The sequence below is a fragment of the Perca flavescens genome, chromosome 8 (genome assembly GCF_004354835.1).
Source record: "Perca flavescens isolate YP-PL-M2 chromosome 8, PFLA_1.0, whole genome shotgun sequence".
Classification (NCBI taxonomy): Eukaryota; Metazoa; Chordata; class Actinopteri; order Perciformes; family Percidae; genus Perca; species Perca flavescens.
Genome location: NC_041338.1, coordinates 12,415,588 through 12,443,559, shown reverse-complemented (window position 1 = coordinate 12,443,559; position 27,972 = coordinate 12,415,588). Strand labels below are relative to the sequence as shown.

Below are 27,972 nucleotides of genomic sequence, written 5' to 3'. Positions count from 1 at the left end.
CCACTATATGAGAGTCGGGGCCTCTCACGCGCGCAGCCACACTGGCAACCGGAACCCCTGTGGAGTAGAGGACCATGACCCCTCTCTGTATTACTGACTGCTGCATCAACGAAGGGAAGCAGCAGGCTCCCTGTGGGATAACCATGAACTGCAATCGCACAGCTTGAAAAACTAAAAAAACTGTTTACATAATCATGATACAGAACATCTGGCTGCATTTATAGCGTACAGGGCGCATTTGCAAGGCTTTGATATGTCGTGAAAACAAACATGAGCACAGGAGTGTTTGGGTTTACTCTCTGTTTTTTTTTTAATTATTGGTGTCACAGTTCAGATTTGTGCCCAAAGATTCCAGACCCTGCTTCCTCATCCTCTTGTGATCCCCCCCCAGGGTTTCGGCGTAAGGAGTTCCGGGGCAAGCTTGCCATTGCCATCACCGCGAACTTCATCAACAGGAACACGTCGGCGGAGGCAAAGGTTGAGGAGATCAGCGGGGTGGCCTTCATCTTCAACCAGAAGTTCTTTCAAGACCTCAGAGAAGCAACAGGTCTGTCACAGCTCTGCATTGCTTCAAGGACTTTATGTCATTTTCCTTGAGGTAACTGTAAGACGCAACAACTCGGGGATACAGCATAAAAACATTTCTTTTGGATTTGTAAGATCTCCAACTTGTTCCTGTTGGCAGTGGATGCCAAGGGTGAAATAAAGGTAAACCGGAGGAATAAGCTGTCGTTGGAGCACAGTTCTGAATTTGTGAGCTCATCCAATTAAAATCCTTAACATTAGTTCTGATGCCAAGCCTGCCACAGTTTATTGCTGATATGAGGATGTCCCCGGGGCTTTGGCTGTGTGCTCTGAGTCGGATAATTGCTCCTCTAATGACGACATGACAGCCAGCTATGGCAATAAGGAAAACGATTGTGTTCGGTATATAACAGTACGTCTTTCTCTTGGGCTTTTTAGGTATTGACCTGGAAAACATTGTCTACTACAAGGATGACACGCACTACTTTGTGATGACTGCCAAAAAACAGAGCCTGCTGGAGAAAGGAGTCATTCTGCATGTGAGTGATCAAAGCCCAAAACTCAGCTCAGTGTGGTCTGTGCTTGTGTTCGAGAGACAATTGTTGAATCTTAATCTGACTCCGTAGTAGACATAAAGGCTATATGCACGCACATGCTGACAAAATCAGAAGTCGGAACCCTCTCTTGCCTTTTTTTTTGGTCTCACTCCCTTTCATTCTTTTATTCTCTTTCTGCTTTTGCCCAGTATCGGCCTAATGGTCTAACCAAGCCAACAATGTTCTGGAACAAACTGCCAACTCAAGCACACTCACTGAGCGTTTGTGTCCTTACTATACACGGTAGTTTCCTTTCCCTGGCCACTTTCCACAGGAAACAGGAAATACCTTTTTACATGTCTGTCTTCATGTGCAAAATAGACCTAAAGGTGTTTGTGTGGTGGCTTTTTGCATTCTAAATTCACTTAACAGTCTCTTAAATAGGCATTTTTGCAAAGCTATTCCCAGTCATCATTCTTCTTCAGATAATTTTAGATGGGCGTGCAAGTCTGTGTGTGTTTTTATAGTGAGCTGATGACATTAATGAGGTTTTGGTATATGCTGAAGTCCGAAGCCTGAGGGGATTTGGAGTATGTAGGCATGTGTTAATGAAAAGTCATAATTTACTGGTGTAGTAACCGCTGGAAGTCCCCTTTTAATAAAAAGTCCTAGGCAGATCCTTTTATAGCAATGAAATTGACTGTGTCCTGCCCCTTGGAAATGGATAGAGGAAGGGTGGAAGGGATGGCAGAGGGGAGGCGGGTTCACACAGTTCAAGGCAGCTCTGCAAATCCGAAAACAACCGTCATTCATATCTTCCACTGACTTGCCCCTTCCCCTCACCCACCATCACCACCACCACCACCACCAGCCTGGCATTGGACAACCAGGGCGCTTGAAGGTGGAAGAATGTGCCTCTCACCGCCCTCTGTGAAAACATGTCACTCTGAAAGCATGCAGTGATTTGATGCTACATGTTAGTGCTTGGACGTCTTTGTAGCGCAGTGAAGTCTCAAAGGGGTTATCAACTTCAAATTGTTGCTCAATGCCACTATTGCCAAATGGCATATATCCCTGTCATAAAAAAGACACTTTTTTTAAATATCACTTATTTTGTTAGCTTTCAGTAACCCTTCCACACAGTAGAATACCTAACAAGGTCTGAATAACTTCACAGATAAAGGCAATGTCAGTGTCATTTTTGCCCTTATTTCCACCATTTATTAACATATCATCTGAATCTGGGTATCTAAATAATAACATCTGATCTACAGCTGGGCTATATATATATATATATATATATATATATATATATATATATATATATATATATATATATATATATATATATATATATATATATATAGGGGCAGGCTGGAGAGATCTGAGGTTGTCCCGGTTAGCAGTGCGTGTGGTCAGTGGGGAGGGCGAGTATTGCATTTGAGGGGGGACAATGAGAGACAAATGATTGGAGAATAGGTGTACATGAAGTGCGGATAGCGCTGTAGTCCAGTCCGGGTTTTCTGTGCAGCCTGACGGTGCGTTCAGCCCTATGTGATCCAGTGGGGGAAGCATTCTGATGACGTGGGGGAGGTGCGACAGAGCGTGCAGGTGACCAGATAGATGGAATGGATTGTCTGTGATGGAAGTCATGATATGAGACTTGGATAACGTAATATCATAAGTTTATTGTAAGGCCGCATTACTTTAAAGTGATATAATTTTCTGAACAAACCAAACTGTTCTAGCTGTTCAAATATTTGCCCTTACCCACTTAGTCATTATAGCGACATTATTAATGATTATTTATCAACGATCTTCTTTTCGTAAATATTTAGTGAATGCACCAATTGTCAGATCACAGCCAGACCACCCACAAATGGGCTCTGGTCCATCTGACTGCAAAGTGTTCTGTATGCTTTTACACCTTGTAATAACATGTTTTTCCTTATCCAGATGATGTCTAGCTACAGATTGCATGCTAATACCAGGTGTAAATGGGGTCTTTTTTTTTATTCTATAGTATGAATTGAGGCTAGAGTGTAAGACCATAGCATAAGTGCAACGCAAGACTTGGCCTTGTCTGTAGTTTTCGCACGTAGCTGCCACCAAATTTCTTTCTATGCCGCTGTGCTGAGCAAGTCTTGCATCATGGCTAGGTTTAGTTGGAAGACTCTTGCCACTACCTAGAAGTAGACTTTTTCAATCATATATCTCTGGAGAACTCTGCTTTTATTAGTTTTCATCTAAATGCCCCGTCTGATCTGCTCTCTCTTGTCCCTCCTGTAGGACTATGCAGACACAGAGCTGCTGCTGTCCAGAGCTAACGTGGACCAGGCTGCCCTGCTGTCGTACGCCAGCGAGGCTGCAGATTTCTCCACCAACCATCAGCTGCCCGCACTGGACTTTGCCATCAACCACTACGGCCAGCCCGACGTGGCCATGTTCGACTTCACCTGCATGTACGCTTCAGAGAACGCTGCCATGGTGCGCCAACGCAATGGCCACAAGCTGCTGGTGGCGCTTGTGGGCGACAGCCTGTTGGAGGTGAGAGAGACGGCAGAGGTTTTAAAGTGCTCATATTATGCTCATTTTCAAGTTCATAATTGTATTTAGAGGTTATATATCAGAATAGGTTTACATGGTTTAATTTTCAAAAAACACCATATTTTTTGTTGTACTGCACATTGCTGCAGCTCCTCTTTTCACCCTGTGTTGAGCTCCCTGTTTTAGCTACAGAGCGAGGCATCTCACTTCTGTTCCATCTTTGTTGGGAGTCGCGCATACACAGTAGCTAGGTCAGAACTACTAGCTAATCCGAAACGAAGAAGAAGAAGAAGAGTATGAGGGAGTGCCACGCTAGCAGCTAGGCGAGAATTATAACGTGTGTTACAAAGTGACGCACTTTCGTCTCTGAAGTAAAGGCTGGACTACAATAGAGCTGTTTGGAGCAGTTTGTGAACAGTGTTTTCTGTTGGAGACGGCAAGTCCCTTTGGGGTGGACTTTGGGCTTTATCACTACATGCAGATATATAACACAATAAAGGAAAGGGGAAAAGCCAAAAAGCATAATATGAGCACTTTAAAACTTTCCATGACACTACGTTTCTTTAAATCTTCTACCCTTTTTTTTTTTTTTTTTTTTTTTTTTTTTTTTTTTTAATATACCCTTGGTTCTTCTGTGGCCATATTTGGTTGTTGAATGTGGTGTTCGCTGTTGTCTCCAGCCCTTCTGGCCCATGGGCACTGGCATCGCCCGAGGTTTCCTGGCAGCCATGGACTCAGGCTGGATGGTGAAGAGCTGGGCTCAGGGAAAAACCCCTCTCGAGGTTCTGGCTGAGAGGTGAGGGTGTGGAAACACTAAAACACAGGGACTCGTCCTCCTCTTGTACTTGCATTCGCACACACTTGTGCGCACACAGCCACACGTACATATTCTCTCACTCTTCAAACACACCCTTTTATCTCTAAGTGCTTTACTAGGAAATGTGCCTGTTTGTGATTTCAGTCCTAGCTCTGCTAGTACCAATGGGATAAGAGGTTCTAATAAGAACTGAATGGAATGTGACTCCTCTATTCTGCAATAACTCTCTGTGCTCTTTGATAACAATGTTAATGTGTTAACTTAAAGGTGCAGTAGGTAAGCCTTATAAAACAAATTTTCTGTCATATTTGCTGAAACTGACCCTATGTTCCAGTAGAACTACATGCAGGTCATTTAAAAAAAAAATAATAAAAAAATCCGGCTCCTCTGGCACCACCTACAGCCTGTAGTGCGATTTGCAAAAATCCACCACACTCGCACTCATTCTCCCTTGTGGGGGGAGGGGCTTAGGAGACCGTTTTGGGGTTTAGTAGAATGGGGGGAGGGACTGAGAAGTTGTTGATGTTCAAATTTTTTGGCTAAGTCCTGGATCTTCACAATCCTACCTACAGCACCTTTAATCTATTGCCTTACTTACCCCCTATATAGTATCAATAAGACTCTGCTTATACAGTATAGTGCATTGGAAGTAATTTCTTGTTTTCCTATTTGCTTTAGGGAGAGTATATATCGTCTACTGCCCCAGACCACGCCAGAAAACGTCAGTAAGAACGTCAGTCATTTCAGCGTGGATCCAACCACACGTTACCCCAACATTAGCCTTAACTTCCTCAAGCCCAGCCAGGTGAGTATGACAGCTAACGCATCTCAGCTGCCATCTATTATAGGCAAGACACAACATTTTTGTTCATGCAATGCAGTGTGTTTGGCATTTCAGATATGTAATACATATGTGTATGTTGCAGGTGAGGCACCTCTGCGACACAGGGGAGTCCAGGGAAGTGCACATTGAAATTGAGAATGTGATCAACTCGTCAACACCCAAGTTGGCCAGGAATGGTTGTTATCTTTTTTACATGCTTTATTTACTGGTTTAGTAGTGGAAAACATGTTCTTTAATGTGCTGATTGATCAGTGTAGAATTTTGCTGCAGTCACTGTTGCTGAAATGTAATAATGAACTATTTTCACTCTAGACAATTGCCTGCTTGCCAAGCAGTTGCAAGGTAACACAAAGTCCAAATGCATGGTGTTGCTTTTTTTTTGCTTTTTTCAGGGATTCCTAATAGCTTAAACAGTTCCCCTGCGATGTACTCATGAATGAATGATGTGAAATGAAAACGTTGAATGGTGGAACTTGTGGATGGACTGATTGCAGCCTCTGAAACTAGCTTATTGTACTAGCTTGGTCATCTCATTCGAGGTCCATGGTTTTATTCAGCGGTTTTATTTAATGTCCGTTCAACCTGTTTTAAAGTTATTTCCTGTGAGTTCTGCATCCTCTCTTAACCTTTTCATGTGCATCCCTTGTACTCCTTTTTAAAATGTCCTCATGGTTCGTAATACTTCCTCATTGGCTGGTTAAAACTGGTACTAACATGGATAATGATGCCACGGATGAGAAAACTCTTATGATCCAATGCTCAGCCTCGCCTGACCAAGGCCATGAGATTGCCCAGCAAGAGATGTGTAGTGCTGCCAAAAATAGATTTCTATTTTTTTCAATGTTTAATCCACATTCTGTTCAACATGCTGCCTTAACGCCAAGCCTTTCATCTTCTCTTTCCGCCACCCCAGAATCCATAGCTCGATCCAGTAAGCTGCTGAACTGGTGCCAGAGACAAACGGAGGGATACAGGAATGTTAACGTAACGGACCTTACGATGTCTTGGAAGAGTGGTCTGGCCCTGTGCGCCCTCATTGACCGATATAGACCGGACCTCATGTGAGTATCTGAAAGAAATAACATGCAGAACACACACCACAAAGAGCACAGATTAATCCATCTGTATAAGAAGGGGAGGGGGGGATTTTCCCCTTTCTGGTCTACATATCCCTGCCTTAGCAGAATTATTTTTTTATCTCTGGTGGTGACAAAATGTATCTTCTCTTTTTTTACACTGTAAAAAAAAACGCGGTCTCTGTAGACAGCCCAGGCTCCACAAACACCAACAAAAAACAAACTGCGCCAACCTGCACCACGAAACATAACAAACAAGAAGGATTTGGGGCTGGGGGAGGGGTTGGTGCGCGGAAGGGAGAGGGAGGGGACGGGATGAGGAGGAGGGAGGGGCGAGCTAGCCTCCGTTTTGTTTGACAGATACTTCAAACGTCAACAAGAAGTGACATCACCCAACATCGCTGAGAGCACCTTTTAATTCATGCATGTTTTGTTTTGTTGGGCATGATCAAAAATGTTTTTTTTTTTTTTTTTTTTTTTTTTCACAAATCGCACCCTGTGTATAAGTAAACATTTGTCAACTATGCCAAGCGTATCCCTTTATGGCTAGAGTGAAAGGGTTTAAACAGCTGCTGGGCCTGGAATGAATGGCCTGCTGTGTTTATGGGAGTTTGTTGGTTGCCAGTGAGGTTTATTGTCTGGTACACACTCCCTAAACAACACGTTCTCCATCCACATTGTCTAATGTAGTTTTGGGACCTTGGTTTTCATTTATACATCACTGCAAAATGAGTTGGGAGGGGAGGGGAGGAGGGGGTGGAGTGATGGGTGGACGGTGTACAAGACGGACGGGAATGGAGTGGAGGCTCCACTCTGTGCCTGATGTTCTAATGCTTTTAAATGGACTTTATGTGCAGTTGAGATGTATTGATGACCCATCTTAATGGTATTTTCGGCTGCCGTGTAATGACATTTACAGTAATGCTTTCCACAACATGTTCAGTAGCGTGTACAGAAAAGCTTCTTCATTAGTGTTTAATGCAGGCTCAGTTTCAGTTCATTTCCATTATATCCAAGGCTGCTGAATAGTTGTGGTCCAAAAATATAGATTTGTTCCCTCTTACTCTCCCTCATTTTGCTGATTTATCACAAACCGAGGCGGATATTTGGTATGCTCCTCATTGATTTGGTGTGCCATCATCAGCCATGTCAGAGTAATTGCGTAAATCCGTATTCATCACATTGTGCATCAGGAGATCAGCTAATCATGAGATTTGGATTGTATTAAAGAAATTCAAAGCGGCATCATTAATATTTTTTTGATATTAATGATGAAATGGCTATGTGTAATGTGAAAGGAGTTTCTTGCAGTGACTAACCCACAGAGTTACACCCCGGCTCTGCAGTTTCTCGCGTCGGTCCTGCTTATTGTTCTGGTATCACAGCCCACAGCGGTTTTGTTAAACTCTTACTTTGCTCATAGCGTTGTTTCCAGCTAGAGCGGTGATCGGGCCGCATTTTTCTGTCCGAGCCCGGCATGCGTCCGATACCAATGACACATGTACGTTTGTTTGTGTGGAAAGCCCGCTTTTATTAAGCAACTGTAGGAAATGCATTCGGAAATGTCAACAGATGAGCGTATCGGCGCACACGGGGCAAACAAGCGCACGTTAATACAGGCGCAAAAAAGAGGTGCACTGATGTCACCGAGCCCGACCCCAACCCGAACATCATTTCAAAATATCTGTCCGAACCCGGCCCGGCTCGTCGGGTCCCTTCAGATTCGGATTGGGTATCCGTCCTCTATTTCCAGCCACAGCAGGCAGCTGATTTTAGAGAAAAAAAAACCCTCTAAAAACCAACAATATGCTAGCAGACAGACAAAGTTAGCAACTAGCTGGTGAACATGGTGCAGCTTTTATCAGCTAAAAATCCAGATGTTTCCGTCAGGAGTTGGCAGAGAGCAAAGCAGGACTCAAGAGAGTTCTTTTTTTTTTCAGGTGGTCAGAAACATCCTTTTCAAAAGAACAGTGATATTGCAACGATACCGTTGCTCTGTATATGTCGGATTTGTAAATAAGCTGTTTGCTAATATATTACCATATCAACTTGGTGACACCATGTCAGTGTTGTGTCCGGTTTGTTTCTGCTGCCCCATAAAAGGCCAGAGAAATCACACCTTGGTACACCTAAAGTACACCTTCATGTCTCCTACTGCAATATTCAAACACAGTATATATCTTGTAAAACAGTTAATGGGGTTCATATGAAATATATTCATCTCTCAATCACAAAGTAGGTCAGGCTTCAAAATGGCAGTCGATGAAGAATTCTAATGCAAAAGTCACATCTTTTTCAATCTCTTATTATTTTGTACACAGAAAAAAAAAAAAAAAAGAATTATTGTCAAATGTATGTTGTCCGCCAAATTCCACTACTGAAACCTAAAAGAGTTGCAATCAAATTTGATGTCAAAAATCAACAAAATTAAGTTGTGAATGATCATCCTGTATGTGTGTATTTGTGTTACATTTACAGGGGCAGATTTAAGACGATTGAGATGAATGGTTTATGATTAGCTTTTTTATATTTGTCCCTTATCTTTGTCATCGCATTCGCCGCACCTATCCTGTCCCGTCTCATTCTCTCTTTTTTTTTTTTTGTTGTCTTGCTCCTGCCCTCAGTGACTTTGATTCCCTGGACGAGCGAGACCAGGAGAAGAACAACCAGTTGGGTTTCGACGTGGCGGAGAGGGAATTTGGCATTTCGCCCTGCATGACTGGCAAGGAGATGTCGTCTGTGGTGGAGCCAGACAAACTCTCCATGGTCATGTACCTCAGCCAGTTCTATGAGATGTTTAAGGACACAGTGCCACCCGGAGGTGAGAGCGGGTGATACAGTAGGGCTGCTTGCTTCTGTAATGCGGTTTTGTGAGGTGTCTGTAACTACAGAAGTAAGATGCTTTGAAAACATAATTACCCATAATACTGGGAAGATTTAAAAGTCAATTTTTGTGTGTATTTACTTTTTTGTTTTTTGTGGATTTCTGTTCAGATAACCACAACTTGAGTCCTGAGGAGAAGGCAGCACTTATATCCAGCACCAAATCTCCCATCTCCTTCCTCAGCAAACTTGGTCAGAGCATAGCAATATCCAGGAAACGAAATCCGAAGGTCGGTGTCTTAGAAATACCTGTTAAGGCCCCTAGATTTGTCCTAAAACTTCAAAAATTGAACTTTATGTGTATTGTTTTAGTAGGAGTGAAAATAACTCATGATGTGTCATCAGCAGGACAAAAAAGAGAAGGATGTGGACGGTTTGGGGAAGAGAAGGAAAACCAGCCAGTCTGAAGATGTGAGTAATTCTGACAACAAACTCGTTTCAGATTTTGAGCAGCCCATCCGACCAGAGCAGACTTTTAATGAATCCCTCTAGACTGCGACTGCAGCAGGCGAATCGATTTGACTGTTTTTTTCCTCCTTTCTCGCAGGAGGAGGGATCCAGGACCGGTCGTGACGACAGGCCGCCCGCCACGGCCGTCCTGTCGGAGAGAAAAATGGACTCCTGCGCCGCGGGGAACCACAACAAAGTCAAAGTCATGGCCACCCAGCTGCTCGCCAAGTTTGAGGAGAACGCGCCGCAGCCCACGGGACTCAAACGGCAGGTATGGAGGAAGTCGCGCGGTTCAGTTTGTGTGCTTTCCGCTAGGAGGAAACGATTAACCAACCAAGTAATACATGGTCAAACTTTCTGGACATCGTGGGAGTTCAGATTATTTCTGCACACTCATTGTGGTTCTTTTTTTTTTTTTTTTTTTTTTTTTTTTTTTTTTCTTCCTACAATGAACATTTTGATGAACATGTAGATTTCACGCTGTGTGATTGACAAGCTGTAGGCCACTGTATTAATGAGCTGAGGTCCAGAATGCTAATATTGGTCAGGCTGGGTATTGTTCCTGCGTCATGTAGGACGGCCTCACAATGCTGACTGGGCCTGGAGGGCTCGGGTGAGCTGGTTCACAGGGCTTTGGCTCGCTTGCCACTGAGAGTGGGAGGGGAGGACTGGGCTACGCGAACACTAGACCGTATTGTTGATGGACAGAAAGACAGCTCTCAACTGTTGCTGCTGTCTTGTAACCGTGTCTTGGAATAGCTACTTGTGATTTTCTTTTATTTATTTCTTTTTCATGTGAAAGCTTCTGTTTGTGTATCGCTTTGGCCATCAGAAGCCTGTGAAAATAGCTGATTCGATGATTATGTTAATAGAAAACTTAACTTTCAAAACTTTTGGTTTGCGGAGAAGACTTTTGAGTATTTATAAAGGCTGAATAGTGGAGCAGTTGCACTTTAAGTACACTGTTTGTGCATTTCCTCTCTTTCCATTCATTATTGATGTACATTCTGCATGGCATTTACTGTTTAATTATATCTTAAGTGCTGTTATAAATACTACCCAAGTCCCTCAGCATGATAGTCTTATGACTCTGTCATTTCCTTTTATTAGTTTTGAACACGCATTATATTTTCAAACCAATGTGACTCCATCCACCCATGATTCACTTCCTTCTCTCTGTTTTCTTTTCTCTCTCCTTGCTTCCACTTCCCGTCATGGACTATTTCATGATGCCTTGCATGGTTATTCGGGCTTCTCGCTGGCCACGCTCGCTGTCACTCATCTTTATCTGACCACAAAGGGGGAGTCTCTGCCCAATCTGGACTGCCTTTCGCCCCTTATCCCGCCCAAAACCCCTTTGAATGAGCCGGTGCGCCTGGCACCTGTCCCAGCGTGGAGAAAGGTAAAGAGTGGAACCGCCCCCACCTTATCCCCATAGAGACTAACAACTAGGCTGACCTTCTAAACCGTATGTCCCTGTGGTGTGCCATAGTGGGGAAAGCTGCTTTGTGCTGACCTGTACTAGTCTGAGCCTCACCTTCTCTGTAGACCGGGTGCTGATCTGTTGTGTGAGATTGGGAGGAATTAACTCAATAGCTCTAGTTGTGTGGTTAACAAGAGTGTGTGGAGTGTTTTTAACTTCTCAATCAAATAGCTGTGTGTGCGTGCGTGTGTGTTTGTGTGAGAGACGCACAAGTGCGGCGCCTTCATGGTCTCTCCTCCTTGCTTCTCCTGTCCTGCTTCAGAGACGCACACAGCAGCAGGAGCAGCTGAGCATTCGCTACAAAGAAATGATCAAGTGTCAGACACTGCCTAACAGAGGGGAGCAGGTATGGTTAGCTCCACTGGCCTGGTAGTCCTCCAACTCCTTTCACTTCCCGTTAAGTCCAGATCCCCCCGCCTCTGCAGATTTTTGATGAATAATTATCAGTAATGTGGATATAATGACTAAGTGGGTAAAGGCTAATAATAGAACAGCTAGAACAGTCTGGTTAACTTCAGAAAATGACATCACTTTACTGTAATGCAGCCTTTAAAACCAGGAAAAGACAACACTTATGCCATATTACAATATTGCAGTATCCAAAATCTAAGACGATATCTAGTCTCATATCACGATATCAATATAATATCAATATATTGCCCAGCTCTAGGCCAGATTATAGAACAGAAACCAAATGGGTAGTCTCCTTCTATGATGTCTACCTTCCCCCTCTCTCTTGTTACTTTTTTTTCTGCTACTTCTCTATGACCTGAGAGGATGGCTGCACTACTGCACAACTAATCGCGAATTTATCAAAATCGCAATATGGACTAGTGCAATATCCAAATCGTAGGGTTGGATGGCGCAATATTTGTTAAAGGCAAAATATGTGTCAAACCATTCTGAATGTAGTATTGTGGTGCTGCAGAGCTGTCCCGGCCTACAAATCATATCTTACAGACAAAAGAAAACATCTTTGTTTGGTACTGATTCCTCGCAAAATTGAAACTATAATCTTTTTTTTTTAATTACTTTTTTCATGCAGCCCTACCTGAGAGCTCCAGTACCAGCCGCTATGCTTCTGCTCTCACTGCAGAACTAGATGCAATTAAGCTTGCTATTTTGTTAGCTGCCAGCCTGACTCGTAGGTGTGTTGAATTGTTGTTTACGGAGAAATACGACCCAGTGCTACTCTATATCCACTCCTCCAGCCTCAGCAGAAGACCAGCTGTAGCCGGCTGGCCTGCCTGGTTTTCATCCTGCTTACTGTTCTCTCATGCGAATAATCAGAGTCAGTGCAGTGAAGTGGCAGCCAGCACCAGTTTTCTCCTGCTGATGCTTTTTTTTTTTTTTTTTTTCTCGTCTTGTCACTAGATTAAGCATTCACCTCACAGACATTGATTTATAGCTTCAAACTCTCCTCTTTAAATGGATTTAATTCACTGCTGTTCCTAAGTGTCTTCTCACTGCAAAGTAAATCTCTAGCTGAAGAGTAAATGAGTTTAAAGTCAATTGTTAAGACTGGAAATAATCTTGAGAATCCTTTTAACTAATCACTTTTCTACACAGTGTATAGGATATCATTATTTAAGCCCCGCTTATATTCAGTGGTCATGTTTTTCTATTAGAACGCTTTATATATACTGGTCTTTAAAGTTTATATCAAGGTTAATTAAAGCACTAGTGACTTTTTTTCCCATTTTGGAAAATTCTCGCTGACAGCCATTGGGGTGTATTTATATAGTGTTTTATTTTTCCATATGCACTTTGTGGGTGGTCTGTTTTTTTTTTCTTCTCCTTAATGTGTGTGTCAGGCATTGCTAACTAGTGCTTGTAGTGTAAGCGAACCTAAGCAAGTGAAGTGGGACCCCACTAATCCTATTAACCAAACGGATGACTACATTTTTGCTAACACAAATATTTTTTAGATATAGTTTCCCCTTACTTTTGCGAGCTTTGGAAAGCATTTTTATTCACGGGCCTTCTGTGAATTACAACAATCAGGAGTATGAAGAATATATACACTCTTACTCGCAATCTCATTTTCATCATCATTCTCTCTCATCATCCTCTGCTGAATTTGCTGTTCCTGTCCCTCATCTCTCAAGGCCAGGAGTGGTGCAGACCAACTGTCCAGCTCGGGCTCTCGCAGCTGCCCAAAGAAAACCATTCTGCTCCCTTCTTCCTCCTCCACTTCCTCGCTCTCTCTTCACTCAGAGGTGACGCACAGTCTGCTGTATCTGTCTTGTTTGTGTCTGTCTATCTCTGCCACAAATCCATGGCAAACCCATCCAGTGTCCCCTTCCACCCACTCCCCTTTTTTTTGTTCTCTGAAAGCATCCTCTTATTTTATTATCCGTACCTCAGATTTGACCTCTGCAGTATGTTGCGTAAATAAAAATAAAACTCAGCGTCTTCCCAAATGAACTTACCAGAGGGATTACAGTGTTGTTTACTTCCCTGCGAGTGGGTAGTGTGGGTCATTATCCGACGAGCTGCTCGTTTTCATGCTGAAGGGTATGCTGTATGCTGTCGGGATGTGACAGCTTGTAAATAAATGTAGACTCAGAGGACCTTGGGTAGTTTTAATTTATTGTCAGGCGCTGTCAAAGATTCTGCATGACAAGCTGTTCTCTATCACAATAGTCCACAACTCCTTTTGCGAGAATCTGTTTAAATGCCTCATGCAAACCAAAGTGTTAATACAGTGTGTGTGTGTGTGTGTCTGCTCATTTTTGCCTTCAAGCATTTGCGTAAAAGTCCGGAGGAAGAGGAGCTTGAATACTATGAGATGCCTCTAAAATACAGGGTAAACGAGAGATTGCATGAATATGTGTTGAGCTTGTCACTGCTGTTGGTTTTTGGTTGGCATATTTCTGAGATAATGGTTTAGTAGGTGTAAACAGACTGCTGTTGAAAGCATCAACCCTTTAGCTACACCCAAGTCGTCATCATCATCATCAAGTCTCAATAGAGCTTCCTTGGCAGGAGTGGAAGCTTCCGCACCTGACAGACCCAAGACCCATTCACATACCTGGTATACAGGAGAGGGCGGATCGCTTAATCTCCAGGTTTAAGGGCAAACCTGACAGGCCACCAAAGGTGAACACCGTGCATGGACATTTTATAAGAATGTGGTTTCCGATGATGTGTCGTCAGGTTTTATTGGGTACATTTCTTAGCCAGCACTGTATGTTAAAAAAACAAACAAAAAAACGTGCTATTGGTGGGCGTATGCACATCCTACGAAGTCTAATTCAATCTTTCAACTATTCCTCTTTTCCCCCTGGAGCCTAAGAAAAAGCCGTCCTGTTTCTTTTTAGAGCAGTGGCACTTGTCCCGGGACCTGAGTGTGAGTCCTGGTTTACCCCTATCCTCACCTGACTCTTCCAGAAAGGTTAGGTTTTGGTGCTGTGGTGTGATTTTCTAACACATCTCTGAGAAATAACCTCTTATGGAATTTTTTATTTTTTATTTTTTACTTCTGAGAACTTAGTTGAAGGGTCTCTCAAGCTTGTTCAATCCATGTGTATTCATCTCAAGTGTAGACTATTGTTTTGCTAGGTATTTCTGCTAGATAGCCTCACTAACTGCAGGGCATTGCTTTTACCGTTTACCCACACAGGCTTACATTACTGCTTGAATTAAAGGCTGACAGCTGGAGCTATGAAAACAATGGCTTACAAACCATATGTGGCCACAATGACAAACTTTTTGGAAAGGAGATTTGTTTTTGGAAACTACTGAAAAGGCAAAGAATAACTAAATTTTCCTCCTTTTATATCCCTTTTGTGATTGAATCGTCTATTTCTCTGCAGGAGCCAGCAAGGCCTCTACACTCTGATGATGAAATGCCCTTATATGTGCTTAGCATTCAGGAGAGGGCTGAGCAACTTGCCTCTCAGTTTGAGGGCAAGTCGGCCAGACCACAGGTGAAAACTGATTAATAGTCTAATATTTATACATGTTGATAAAGGAAGACACGTTTTTTGGGAGACTTAGCATGTTGGTCAACTTTACCTTTTTCAGAGTAGACACAAAATAATTGTATCCCCAGTAGGTTGTTGGTACTGTTACATTAGTTAAGCATGTCAACAAAACGCATCATTCGGCTAAACTATTTATCGTAAGAGGGCAGGATGTAAATAAGAACTCATAATAGCAGTAAAACTAAATGGTAAGTGAATAATGTTTTTTTATGATACAATTCCACACAAAACAATTAAAGTATCTCTGTTTATGTAGTAAATGGACAATGGGAGACTTGCATAGCTAACCTTGACTGGAAAGAGATGACTAAAACCATAATATATAATTTGAATGCAGTAGTTAATAATACATTCTTTTGCTGAAAGAGATGTAAATATCAACTGTAGAGTTAATGACATTTCATCTTTAAACTGTATGAAAGTACAGTTTGTAAAAACCTATGAAGAGCTAAGAAATCTTTATTTTAATAGTGCTAGCTGCCAACTCTTACTCAGCAATTTATGCGAACGCGTTAGCATAGAACACAAGAGGGAATGACTTAACAGCTAACCAAAAATAACCGACTAATTTTGATGTTTGAGTCAAGTTCAGGGAACTTTTTATTGGCAAGTGTGCCAAGATAGGAATAGCATTAAGGAGAAAGGTACAGTAAAGAACATGGAGGTTACATTGAATTACAATTAGCTAAACTAGCGAAATATGCTAGCATGTTAGCATAGAAACCCAGATGGAATAAAGCTGACCAACAAGCCGCTCTCCAAACAAAATTTGGTCTAATAGTTTTAATTCAGAAAATAATGTGAAACATTAAAGTTCATACTAGGTTTCTAAATTGTTTAATTAACATTTTTAAAAATGTTTAACTATTCTCCTCTCTCCCTATTTTTGTGTGGAGCCTAAGAAAAAACCCTCACGTTTTTTTATGGAACAATGGCACCTGCCCCGAGCCCAGTCTCCTCCTGATTCTCCCCCCTCCACCTCTGACACCTTGAGACAGGTAGTCATTTCACGCCTGGAAGGAATGGAGTGTGGTGACGCTAACACACTGCTCCTGCACTTGGTCTTTCGTGAAGCTGCATCATCTTAAGAACAAGTTGCTTAACAGGACTCAAGCTCATCTAAGACTTGCGTTAAAAGCCAGCTGCTTATTGTCAAAAATTATGAAACTCATTTGCAACCTGTTAATTGTTTTCTGTAGTTGAGTGAGTAAGCAGTCCTTATGACTGGGACTCTATCTGGACAGATATCAAAATATTCTTAGCTGGCGCACACTTAAACTCAATTACAATTATCACAGTTATTTTGCCAAGGGAGCCCCTAGTAGTTGTTTTGGATCACAGCATGGCAGCAAAAAAAACTCATCTAGTTAATTCCCATGATGACAAGCACAGTTCCAATTGTGGTGGGGTAACAACTTTGTAATGCAGTAGGACTGCTAAGCGTGCTCAAATCTCATCCACAGCAATAGTTTGCATGGCTTAGGTTTGCCTCCTACTACAAACTGAACTCAATTCTTCCCCTATAGGGGGATGCAATAGCGTTTTAATAGATGTAAACCTAATCTGGGTGTAGATTAATTCAGTGTTATGGATAATGGATAGTAACAAACCGGATTGAATGGTTCCTCCCTTCCAGCATTCTCTTTTGTTCATATTTATTGTTTGATTAGTAATGTCACAGTGCAGTGTGAGGGCCTCTCTGTGTGTGTGCATGTGATAAAAAAAAAATGCATCACCCCTTTATTTGAGTGTGCAAGCATGTGCAGTATGAACTGTGATGTTACAGAAGCACAGGTTTACTTAGTAGCTGTCGTCTTTCAAAATGCTGGGATACTTGATCTCTTTTTCTGATGTCCCAAATGCAAGAATTGTCTTTGTTGGCAAGCACATACACAGTGGAACTTGGCTATTTGAGCTATATTTGGTTTTGCAGTTAGGTGGTGCTGACAGCACATCTGACCGCTTGATCAATCCAGCATGGAAACATTGCTTTGTCACGTCTAAATGTCCTGTCAGAAACTATTACAGTCTCCTCTTCCCACTTTTCCAACAGTTAAAAAAAATTATATATATATTATCTCTTTCCTTTACCATCCATCATTTTCTGATGTTTGTCCACCTGTTTGTCTTTTTTCCCCCCTCTTTATGCTGTTGATAGCGCTATGTAAGGATGTACACAGGCGGAGTTAGCTCATTGGCTGAACAGATAGCCAGTCAACTTCAGTCTCAGGAAGACCCTAAGCCCCAACCCGAAAAGAGGGATTTGGTAAGCATGTTCCCCATGCATGGGGTGGAAGGCATGTTGCTGCACAGATCAAAACCTCACTTGCCAATCAGTGTTGTTTCATGCACTGCTACGTTGTTGATATATGATGTGTCCGTTATCTCCCTGTACCTGTAGTGTGTGTTTGCTCCACAAGTAACAGCTGTTGGGGATACTGTTGTTTGTTGATCATTTGCATAGTGATCAGAGATCCCCATTCCCTAGTGACAAATAGCCATTGACTTGCTCTGTTGTGGTGTTGCCTTGGGTTATAAAGTAGCAATACCCAGCATAAATTTACAGTGGCCTGGTGTGTGATGTCCACTAAATCTCCTCTGCTCTCCTCTCCTCTCCTCTCCTCTCCACTCCTCTCCTCTCCTCGAACTGATCAATGCTCTATCCTTCCACAGGGCTCTCTCAGAAAAGAGTTCCCCGTCAACATCGGCGGCAGTGATGTGTGCTTCTTCTGCCGAAAGCGTGTGTACGTTATGGAGAGGCTAAGCGCGGAGGGGAAGTTCTTCCATCGCAGCTGCTTTAAGTGCGAGTACTGTGGCACCACACTGCGACTGTCCTCCTACGCCTTTGATGTGGAGGATGGTAAGACTAACGTTAAGAGGACTATTTTTTATGTTTTTTTGATTGTCGTGAAGTTCCTAAACATCAACTGCAGCCAAAATTAACTGAACTTGTCACACGACACTTAAACCTGGGCTTAACCTGGTCCAAAGCCATCAGATTTTTGTTAAACCACTATCTAGACTCTGGCTCCCTCCAGTGGTTGCATAAGACAAAGAAGGCTATGGCAGACAGACAATGCACACCACAATCCCCCACTCTCCAGTGGATACTAGTTCCCGGAGACACTGAGATGAATGAACTGAAATGAACACACACACTGCACCAAGTTTCATCAGGCGTGTCTATTTTTTTGTTGTTGGTACAAACAAACACGTATGCCCTCAGAATAATTTGAAATAGGCTTTAACTCCTTCTGGCTTTTAAGATGTAAATCTCAAAGACACATTTACATTACCTTGACCCCAGAGCCGAGTGCAGTCTCATGATTCCATATTTTTCCTCTTTGGGACGTGTCTATTGTGCTCCCGGACAGGCAGCACATTGTTTATTGAGACAGTAGCTGTTTTTCAGAGTTTGCCGTGGGACTTAAACCCACTGACGGTCTGAACTGAGACAGAAAGGAAGATCTTTTTTTTATTGTAAATGACAAACACACAGTCTACTCCTGCATAAGAGATACAGCTTATGGACTCTGAGGTAAAAACAACCGAATATGCAGTGTCTATATATTTTATTTATGCATTCAATTCATTTGCTGTCTGTCTCTTTTATCCTGCAGGGAAATTTTACTGCAAGCCCCACTTCTGTTACCGTCTGTCTGGCTATGCTCAGAGAAAGAGGCCTGCTCCCTCCCCTGCTCCAGTCGCTGCTAAGGTACCTGCTTTTGTTCACTAGTTAAAATCCTGGAGGAAATCCGGAATTGGCTGGCATAAAAATGAAGAGATTAATTGTTTGGTTTATCTTCAAAATGCAGTGCTAAGGTAAGGGACACAAGGGGCATAACATGTGGGAATGCAGAGTAGTGTTTTGAGTAGGGGAACTTTGCTGTGGTTGATGTCGTCTGTCTTTTGCAGGAGAACCAGGCGCCCCAAACTCCTACGGCGACCGTTGATGCCCCCGGAAGGGCGATGGCGGCGGCAGCCCCCTCGGCCGAGCTCCAGCCCTCAGGTACCCCACTTTCCTCTCTTGCTGTGGTGGCTGCGCCCTGCCGTCTGGTCAGGGGTGTGGGAGTCCCGCTGCGTACCCTCTTCCGCACGCTCTCCTGGACCTGCCACCAGGTGGCACACAACCCCCTAGACTCTCCCTTCCTGTGTACCTACTGCATCTACCTCTTCTGCTGTTTCACCATCAATGTCCTGCTCAACCTCTTCTAGCATGACTCTCTTGTTCCTCCTCCTTTTTTCCTTCCTTGCCAACTAACGCCAGTGGGATTGTATAGATTTAGCCGACTGAGCCTGCCGAGTGATCATGTAAATCGTGTGATTCCTTGTCTCAGTGATTGATTATTTGATTGCTTTCTTGAAGATGCAGCATTCGTTCCATCTGTTAGCAGCCATTTTATGCCTTTTTGATTGTCCCAGGCGGTTAAGCAGCCCTCTGGTAGCGTCATTTTTTGGAAATGAATGGTGCATCTTCAAATTTCTTTTCTCTTGGCTTGGTAATTGGAAAAAAAAAAAAGAGTTGGACAGAGTTTCTTCTGGTCAGCTCTCCAGGCAGCAATTTTAACTATTCGTAACCCTCTTCTTGTTCTAATTTTATCATAAGATGTGGCAGTAATGTGCCAGCTTTCTTACTCAAAATGTCAATTAAAATTGGCATATTGCAATACATTTATACAATCTAAGTTAATTACGTGAGGAAGATTTTTGCCTGTCTTTGTTTGAATAAAGAGCCAAGCTTTATTCTGTTGTGATTGTAACCTCTAGTGGCCTGTGAATGCTTTCTTTTAGCTCTACCTCCTCCTGTGTGATGTGTTTCTTTTAGAGCCTGCTTTGTGATGTGTTCCTTTCTCTATGGAAGCTGTTTTGCACCTACAGCATCCCTCTTACTGAAACTCCCCGTACTGTGATGAAATGCCTGGATCAGTGCTTTTGTGAGCTTTACCTTTCCCCCTCCTATCAGAGCAGCTTAAAACTGAGAGCTCTTCTAGTGCTTGAATTAGTGCCTTGTGATTGTGAATTTCCACTCCTCTGTCAGACCTTCTCGGCTGCCCTGTCCTCCTGCCTCCCTCAGCCTCTAACCCGACAGATTGCTGCTAAAACACACTTGTATTAGCCTAAAGGAACACACCTGACTTATTGGGACTTTAGCTTATTCACCGTATCCCCCCAGAGTTAGATAAGTCCATACATACCCTTCTCCTCTCTGTGCGTGTTGTAACTCTGTCTGACGCCCCCACCGCTAGCCTAGCTTAGCACAGATCCTGGAGGTAACCGGCTACAACTAGCCTACTGCTTCCAATAAGTGACAAAATAACGCCAACTATTTACATGTTGTGATTTGTATAGTCAAATAACAAGGTCACATGAGACACAGCCATCTTCTAACCGTATACATACTGGGAACTATATTCTCAGAAAGGCGAAGCACTGCTACTTGGGCGGAGTGATTATTACTCCAACTCTGAGCGAACTCCAGGCGAACTCTCTACTCCTCACCACGGGGCTTCTCAGGTGCTGCGAGCAAATCACTCCGCCCAAGTAGCAGAAGTAGCTGTGCTTCGCCTTTCTGAGAATATAGTTCCCAGTATGTATACGGTTAGAAGATGACTGTGTCTCATGTGACCTTGTTATCTTTACACGCTGTGACTATACAAATCACAACGTTACAATGTAAATAGGAAAATGTTGGCGTTATTTTGTCACTTATTGGGAGCAGTAGGCTAGTTGGAACCAGTTACCTCCAGGATCTGGGCTAAGCTAGGCTAGCGGTGGGTGCCTCTGACAGAGTTACGACACGCACGGAGATGAGAAGGGTACGTATGGACTTATCTAACTCTGGGGATACGGTGAATAAGCTAAAGTCCCAATAAGTCGGCGTGTTCCTTTAATAAAGTGCATCTTTGCTACATTAATTGGACTGCATATTATTGTTAAATATAATCAACAAGACTTGACAGAGCTGAACAGAACAGGCTGGTTAGATTCACAGAAAAAGAATAACTGGAACGTAAGTAGGTGTAAGTGTAGGCCTGCTGCATTGTGTGGCAAGTTTAGCATTATAAATTTAAAATAGTTACTCATAAATACCGTAGTGAAACTGTAGACATACGAAAAAATATTTTAGATAACAGAATTAAAGAATTACTTTCATTATAAAAGATATGGAAAAATAGTGTCACGATAACAAGAAGATACACATCCTAATATTTAAGTAATTCCAATAATACAGTTAATAATGTTCATTATTTTAAATATTTAAGATATGATATATAGGATATGAGGTTTTGTTCACAGATGTTTTGCATTTTCTGGCACGTTGCCTCGTTTAGAGGGAAAAAAAGGAAACCATTGCAGTTGTGACCATATTCTTTATCTACACAGAATAACTTAAATAAAGCTTTTTTTTAGCGGGATTTAGATGGGACTCATTGATATTTTGTCCTAATTGGAGAGCAACGTAATCTATGTTTAAGCGAGTAGAAAGACGACACGTGTAGTATAATGTGTAAAATACTTTACTTTGATCCATTCTACTCATATTAGTTCATAATAAAGTACAAAGACGCATTTCGGAAATAAAATACAGTTTTAAGATTTGCTTCTCAGGATGGGAAAAAGGCAAGGCACCAACCTGGTACTTATAAGTGTAGTATGACAAAACTATTTTAGAGTGTTATGTGTGTTTTGTTGATAGTATTTGCTGAGGACTATAATCTAATGCAATAAATTCAGTTATAGATCTTCAATTGGTGTGTCCTTGTCAGTTTGTCCTTAAAATACAAAGTTGCTTCGGTAGAGTGGGAGTAAATGGGAACAAGTAATTTACCAACAAATGTGTATGGAAATGCACTAGTTACATTGTTGGATGTGTGATGGATTTGATGCTACTAGGCTGATGTGTTCACATAAACGCAGTCGTTTTCACAAAAAGAGACCCAGTGGATTTGGGTTGTTGCCGTTCTTTTCCACAGATAAATAACAGTGAAAGTTTGAATCATGCCCCCTTTAATTTAGCCCTGGATGGCTCCTGCTCTGCAGAGGGTTCCTCTCCTCTCTTACTGTGGATTCTCAGTTGCTTTTTTTTTTTTTTTGCTCTCTTTTCCTCTGCCTTCTTACCTTCAACCTGCTGCCCAACCCCGATGTCACCATTTCATCTGTGGTCTCCACTTACGCTCCATCGCTAACCACAGTGCCAGAGGTCAACGGCCTGCAGGAGCCCAGCCTAGCTAAACGTCTACGGGGAACTCCGGAGCGCATCGAGTTGGAGAACTACCGGCTGTCCCTGCAGAAGGAGGAGGAGCTGGAGGAGGTGCCTGAGGAGACACTGGCAGAACACAACCTCAGCAGCGTGCTGGACAAGGCCGCAGACGCTGACCTGGGCTCCAGGTAATAGCATCAAAACGGCGTCGATATGTACTTTTTAAAGGAACATGCCGACTTATTGGGAATTTAGCTTATTCACCGTAACCCCCAGAGTAAGACAAGTCAATACATACCCTTCTCATCTCCGTGCGTGCTGTAACGCTGTCTGACGGTTCCAGCATTAGCTTAGCCTAGCACAGATCCTGCAGGTAACTGGTTCCAACTAGCCTACTGCTCCGAATTGTGACAAAAGTGACAAAACAACGCCAACATGTTCCTATTTACATGTTGTGATTTGTATAGTCACAGCGTGTACAAAAAAACAACGTAACATGAGACACAGCCATCTTCTAACCGTAAACAAACCGGGAACTATATTCTCAGACAGGCTTGCTGCGAGCATATCACTCCGCCCAAGTACTATATTCTTCCGCCTGAGAAAATAGTTCCCGGTTTGTTTACAGTTAGAAGACGGCTGTGTCTCATGTTGCGTTGTTTTTTGGACACGCTGTGACTCTATAAATCACAACATGTAAATAGGAACATGTTGACGTTATTTTGTCACTTATTCGGAGCAGTAGGATTACTGGAACCATTCACCTGCATGTTCTGTGCTGGCCTGATGCCGCTGGAGCCGTCAGACAGCATTACAGCACACACAGAGATGAGAAGGGTATGTATCGACTTGTCTAACTCTGGGGGTTACGGTGAATAAGCTAAATTCCCAATAAGTCAGTGTGTTCCTTTAAATGCCGCTGTTGTTGAATGTCTTAAAGAGCATGTATTAGGCTTTTGGGGATTTTCCTGTCTTTTAGTGTGTTAAATAGTCTTGTGTGTATGTAATATATGTATTAAGTACAAATGAACACATTTCACTCAGAATGGAGCTTTCTCCATCACAGACAGCACTTTTTCTCAACTGCCTGAAAACGGCTTGCTGTTTTTAAAAATCCTCAATTAGTGACATCACTGATTGAGAATGCCAGCCCAGTTTTTCATACGTGCTGCCTGAGCAAGCACAGCCCGCCCAATGGCTAGTTTGATTTTGGTTGACCAATCAAAACGGATTGAGCCAGCTGACCAATCAGAGCAGACTGGACTTTTCAGGAAGGCGGGCCAAGAGCTCAGACAGAAGCACTGCAGCAATGGGCAGTATGAGAAACATAGTATGTTTTTTTTTTTTGAACATCAAAGCATGTAAACCTATTCTAGTAGACCCCAAGAGTACAAATATGGCACTGAAAAGGAGCAGGGCCTCTTTAAACATTATGCATTTTTGGATTTCTAGTTATGATATTGATTGGTGCAGCTGATTTTTTGTTGGATTTTTTTTAGTGGGCCAAATAAATGTGATAGCAACGTCATAAAAACAATCCTCATTATTCCCGTGTGCATTTCTTTAAATAAGGTGCCAGGTTGAGTGACCATCTGACATTCACTGATATAAACAACCTCCATCCACTAGGTCTGCAACTAACACATGTTTTCAATATTGATTATGATATTACGAAAACTATTAATTAAAAAATAAATTTAAAAAATCAGCTTCTGCACACTGTATATAAATGATAGCTACGTTTCAGTCAGGCAGGGAATAAATTTAGTGTTGACAGTGTGTGGGAGCTGATTTTTATTTTGAACCATTACTGTATCTCCTACTCATATGTCTGTATAAAGGTGTAGAAATACCAATTCTTTTCCACACTAATACATGTTTCCTAAAAAAATAATAATAATAAAAAATACTTGGATGATTAATTGATCAAAATAGTTGCTGCTCAATTTCCTGTCAATCAACGAAACAATTAATTGACTAATCGTTTAACTCTACACTAGAGCTGGGCGATTTTTTCCCTTAAAAAAAATCTGTGATTTTTTTTAATAAAAAATTTGATTCACGATTCGATTTTTACCCCCTTCCATTCAAAACAAAATAACTGCGAACTGTAAATATATTTTAAAAATATATATTTATTGTATTTAATTAAAGTGCATCAACATAAACAAAATTGCACAGGCAAACCCTTTCTCTAACTGAAAAGTCACTGTGCAGTGTGCAACAAAGATTGTTAAACATCCAAATTATTTATACTGTATTTAGACTGAAAAAAAATCAATTTTTGGAAATATGAATCGATTTGACCTACCAACTCAATTTTTAAATCAAATAGATTTTTTTCCCAGCCCTACTCTACACACCATTAGTTGAATACGTGATAATTTTCTTCGCTCTGTCTTATCGTGTATTGTTGAGGACTGCCACTTTGGGCTGTTTTGTGATGTGCATTTTTTTTCTTTTTTTTATTCTTATTTCTGACATTTTACAGATTTAAAGTTCAATAAATTATTCAGAACAGGGGCGCCTGGGTGGCTCACCTGGTCGAGCGTGCACCTCATGTACACAGGCTCAGTCCTCGCCGCAGCGGCCGAGGGTTCAAATCCGACCTGCGGCCCTTTGCTACATGTCACTCCCCCCCCCACTCTCTCTCCCCTTTCACGTCCAAGCTGTCGTTTCCAAAAAAAAAAAAAAAAAAAAAACGCCAAATACATTATTCTAAACAAAATCTATGATGAGAAAAGAACTTATGGAAAATAGAAATTATTACAGTCCTCAACAGAAATCGCAAAGTCAGACTGACTAGTGAAATCTTGTACAGTAGAAGTTCAAGTTGAAGCCACGTTGCATTTTGCACGCCGTCTGTTTTTCCCGCTCCATTTGTTCTAACACTTTACTGGGACTCCTCCTCTGTTGTCCAACAGTAGCTCCGAGTCAGAAATGGACGAGGAGGATGAGCAGGAGGACCAGGAGGAGGTGGAACAGCAGCCTCTCAGCCCCTCCGACCTCGGCGGGGTTCCCTGGAAGGAGGCGGTGGAGCTCCACGCCAAACTGAGGGGCGAGGAAGAGGGCGAGGAAGAGGGCGAGGCTCTGGCCGACGCGGTCAGCAGAGACGGAGAAGTAGATGAAGACGAGGAGGAAGATGAGGAGGAAGAGGACGACGAGTCGAGCGACGGTAGGCTTGTTTGTCACCCTTGGTGTGATTTCAGCATGGTCCCTGGGGAGACTGGAAACGTGTCCTTTGGTGTACGTCAGCACCCTGTCCATACTCCCGTTTGACACTTGCTTTTTATCGAAAATCTGTTTCATGTGAAGTGTCACCGTCTCAAACGTTGTTCTCCTCATCCCTCTCTCCTTCTTTTCTCCTCTTCCATCCCCTCCTCTTCATTACTTCCCCCTATGTCCACTGTGTGTTTGTGTGTGTGCGCGTGTATGTGTGTATCTGTATGTTTTTTTTTTTTTTTTTGGTTGGGCCTCTGTCTCCCCTTGCTGGCAGAGGGGGATTACTGCCCCTGGGATAGAGAGCTCCAGTCAGGCCTTTGGCTGGAGAAGCACCTCACAGATGAAGAAGATGTTGGTACATTTAAAGGTAGCAGCAGAACTGCCTGTGGATGTGTTTGCAGTAACTTTGAGCGTGATATACAGTATATATAATATATATAATCCTGGCTGGTTTTGGGCTTCTTATTTAAGGATTTTCTATGAGAGTGAGGCTTGTCCTTTTTTTTATTTTTTTGTGTTTGGTCTTGGTTTGCTGTTTGCGGTTGTGTTTTTGAAAAGATTTTGTGTTCATAAGTGTGTTTTCTTTTAAAGACTTACTGTGAGTCGTATCCCATTTTAAGCTGCTGTTAACCTGTTTAACACCTCCTTTTTTTGTAAATTGCTTTAATAAACTAAACTGATTAATGTCAGAGATTTTTGTGTCTCCCCCCCCAGGCGCTGCAGCTATGTTTTGGTATTGAGTGGCAGAATTGTTCCGTTCACCAATGGATATAATTTTTTTATTTAACCTCATATCTTTGAAGCTCACTTTTATTGTTTGACTTTCGTCTAGTGCATGCAGCCTCCCTGTCCCTGGATTTTTATTTATTTTTTTATTGCCACTGTATTCTAACTGTCCCTTTGCCTTCTCTCTTTCATTTTTTTCCTGTCTTTTCCCTCCTCTCTTTGTCTTCTACTACTACCCTTCCTACAAAAACTGCCTTCATCTCTCTTTTAACTGTCTCTGATTGCACACACAACTTCACCACATCACCAAAAAAATAAAAAATCAACACTACACTGTATGCCGACACCCTCATTTAGCAAGGAACCTAAGGATCCAACAGATCCTGCAGCCTGTGGACCCTCAGGCCATCCCAGGTTTGGTGAGAACACACGTGGACTCTGAGGGAGACACGGAGGGCCAGCTGGCCTCAGCCTCCCAACTCTCCCAACCCTCTGAGCTCACGCAGGCCTCCTCTACAGGTAACCCACCCAGAGGAGCTGAACACCTGGGGAGGGCTCTGCTGGGCGAGTCCCAAGCTGTAGGCCTCACAGGGTTGAGGATCAGGGTGTCTCTTTTCCCCCAGTGTGGCTGCTGCTGTTCTGTTTTTGTATGCGTTTGTCTGCGACAGAAGGAGCCACCTCTCCCGACTAACCCACCTGTTGTTTATAATCGTGTCTGATTTTGTACGTTTTTGTCACATTGCTTTGTTTTTTCTTTCTCGGAATGTCGTAATTTTGTGCTAAATCTCTTAATTTGCTATTCAGAGTCGCTGGGGTGAATGTAATGTTCTTCAACCACATCCCAGTGCACCTCATAACCCCCTTGTCATGTCTTTTGATTTTGTTCTGCTTTTGTTCTTTTGTGTTCTGCTGTGTTCTTTCTCATGTGTCTAATTACTTTACTGTTATTTCCCTGCCATCTATCCCTCGTTGTTCCGTATCCCCTGGTTTGAACGTAGCCCTTGCCCACACGTCCGCCCGACACGAGGCAGTGAGAGTCTGGTTGGAGTCCATGTCTGGAGGTAGCACAGACTTCAAAGGGATCATGACATCCCGTCTTAGACTCGTACTCTTATCTGTCTATCGGCTGGCCTTTTCCCTGGAGCATGCAGGAACGCATACAGAGACCAGTTAACTCACAAGCATGCATGCTGTAAGGCTGTTGCTCTCAAGAGTTCTGCTCTCTTGGGGTCAAATTCCACTTCCCAAACTCTCATTTTACCCTTCCACTTTCCAAAATATGTATTTTCTTATTACTCACATAGTATATTGTACTCTAATATAATGTATCCCAGAGAGACATTCAGTCTTGCCCTGGTGGGTAATGTGTGAAGTATTTCACCTGGAATCTGCCATTACTGTTATTACCTTTTTAGACTAACCCATAAATGGCAGTTGCACAAAGTTCAGATATTGAGGCTGTTCAACTTTTTAATAGCGTGACTGAATTTAATGAGAGTCCCTCACAATACATTTGGATTCATATGCGGCACTTGTACTCTGGGTTAAAAGCTAAGACCCATTAGAATACAATGTTCTTTCAGTATGTGCCTTTGTGCACCCACACGGAAAAAGGCCTATCTAGTTTATATAGAAGTAATGTTGTAATATTGTTTTAAAACTGCATGAATTAA

General features: G+C 42.5%; 1 protein-coding gene across 20 annotated transcripts in view; it reads left to right on the top strand.

The window, feature by feature from the left end:
• The window catches only part of mical3a (microtubule associated monooxygenase, calponin and LIM domain containing 3a), a 121,139-nt gene that overhangs the window by 62,245 nt on the left and 30,922 nt on the right, over nucleotides 1-27,972 (top strand). For 7 of the 20 annotated variants that reach the window (XM_028585466.1, XM_028585471.1, XM_028585473.1 and 4 more), the window contains exons 6-31: nucleotides 392-547; nucleotides 964-1,064; nucleotides 3,351-3,608; nucleotides 4,289-4,404; nucleotides 5,104-5,230; nucleotides 5,352-5,445; nucleotides 5,582-5,611; nucleotides 6,183-6,330; nucleotides 8,970-9,166; nucleotides 9,340-9,458; nucleotides 9,574-9,639; nucleotides 9,776-9,949; nucleotides 10,979-11,080; nucleotides 13,270-13,380; nucleotides 14,150-14,263; nucleotides 14,454-14,558; nucleotides 14,980-15,093; nucleotides 16,047-16,148; nucleotides 17,309-17,416; nucleotides 17,824-18,010; nucleotides 18,771-18,865; nucleotides 19,066-19,159; nucleotides 22,344-22,539; nucleotides 25,276-25,526; nucleotides 25,848-25,940; nucleotides 26,657-26,818. In XM_028585466.1, the coding sequence (XP_028441267.1) occupies nucleotides 392-547; nucleotides 964-1,064; nucleotides 3,351-3,608; nucleotides 4,289-4,404; nucleotides 5,104-5,230; nucleotides 5,352-5,445; nucleotides 5,582-5,611; nucleotides 6,183-6,330; nucleotides 8,970-9,166; nucleotides 9,340-9,458; nucleotides 9,574-9,639; nucleotides 9,776-9,949; nucleotides 10,979-11,080; nucleotides 13,270-13,380; nucleotides 14,150-14,263; nucleotides 14,454-14,558; nucleotides 14,980-15,093; nucleotides 16,047-16,148; nucleotides 17,309-17,416; nucleotides 17,824-18,010; nucleotides 18,771-18,865; nucleotides 19,066-19,159; nucleotides 22,344-22,539; nucleotides 25,276-25,526; nucleotides 25,848-25,940; nucleotides 26,657-26,818 (3,420 nt within the window). Of the gene's footprint in view, nucleotides 1-391; nucleotides 548-963; nucleotides 1,065-3,350; nucleotides 3,609-4,288; nucleotides 4,405-5,103; nucleotides 5,231-5,351; nucleotides 5,446-5,581; nucleotides 5,612-6,182; nucleotides 6,331-8,969; nucleotides 9,167-9,339; nucleotides 9,459-9,573; nucleotides 9,640-9,775; nucleotides 9,950-10,978; nucleotides 11,081-13,269; nucleotides 13,971-14,149; nucleotides 14,264-14,453; nucleotides 14,559-14,979; nucleotides 15,094-16,046; nucleotides 16,149-17,308; nucleotides 17,417-17,823; nucleotides 18,011-18,770; nucleotides 18,866-19,065; nucleotides 19,160-22,343; nucleotides 22,540-25,275; nucleotides 25,527-25,847; nucleotides 25,941-26,656; nucleotides 26,819-27,297; nucleotides 27,361-27,972 lie in introns of those variants that run through there. The other 13 variants (XM_028585467.1, XM_028585470.1, XM_028585469.1 and 10 more) reach the window with 13 other exon arrangements.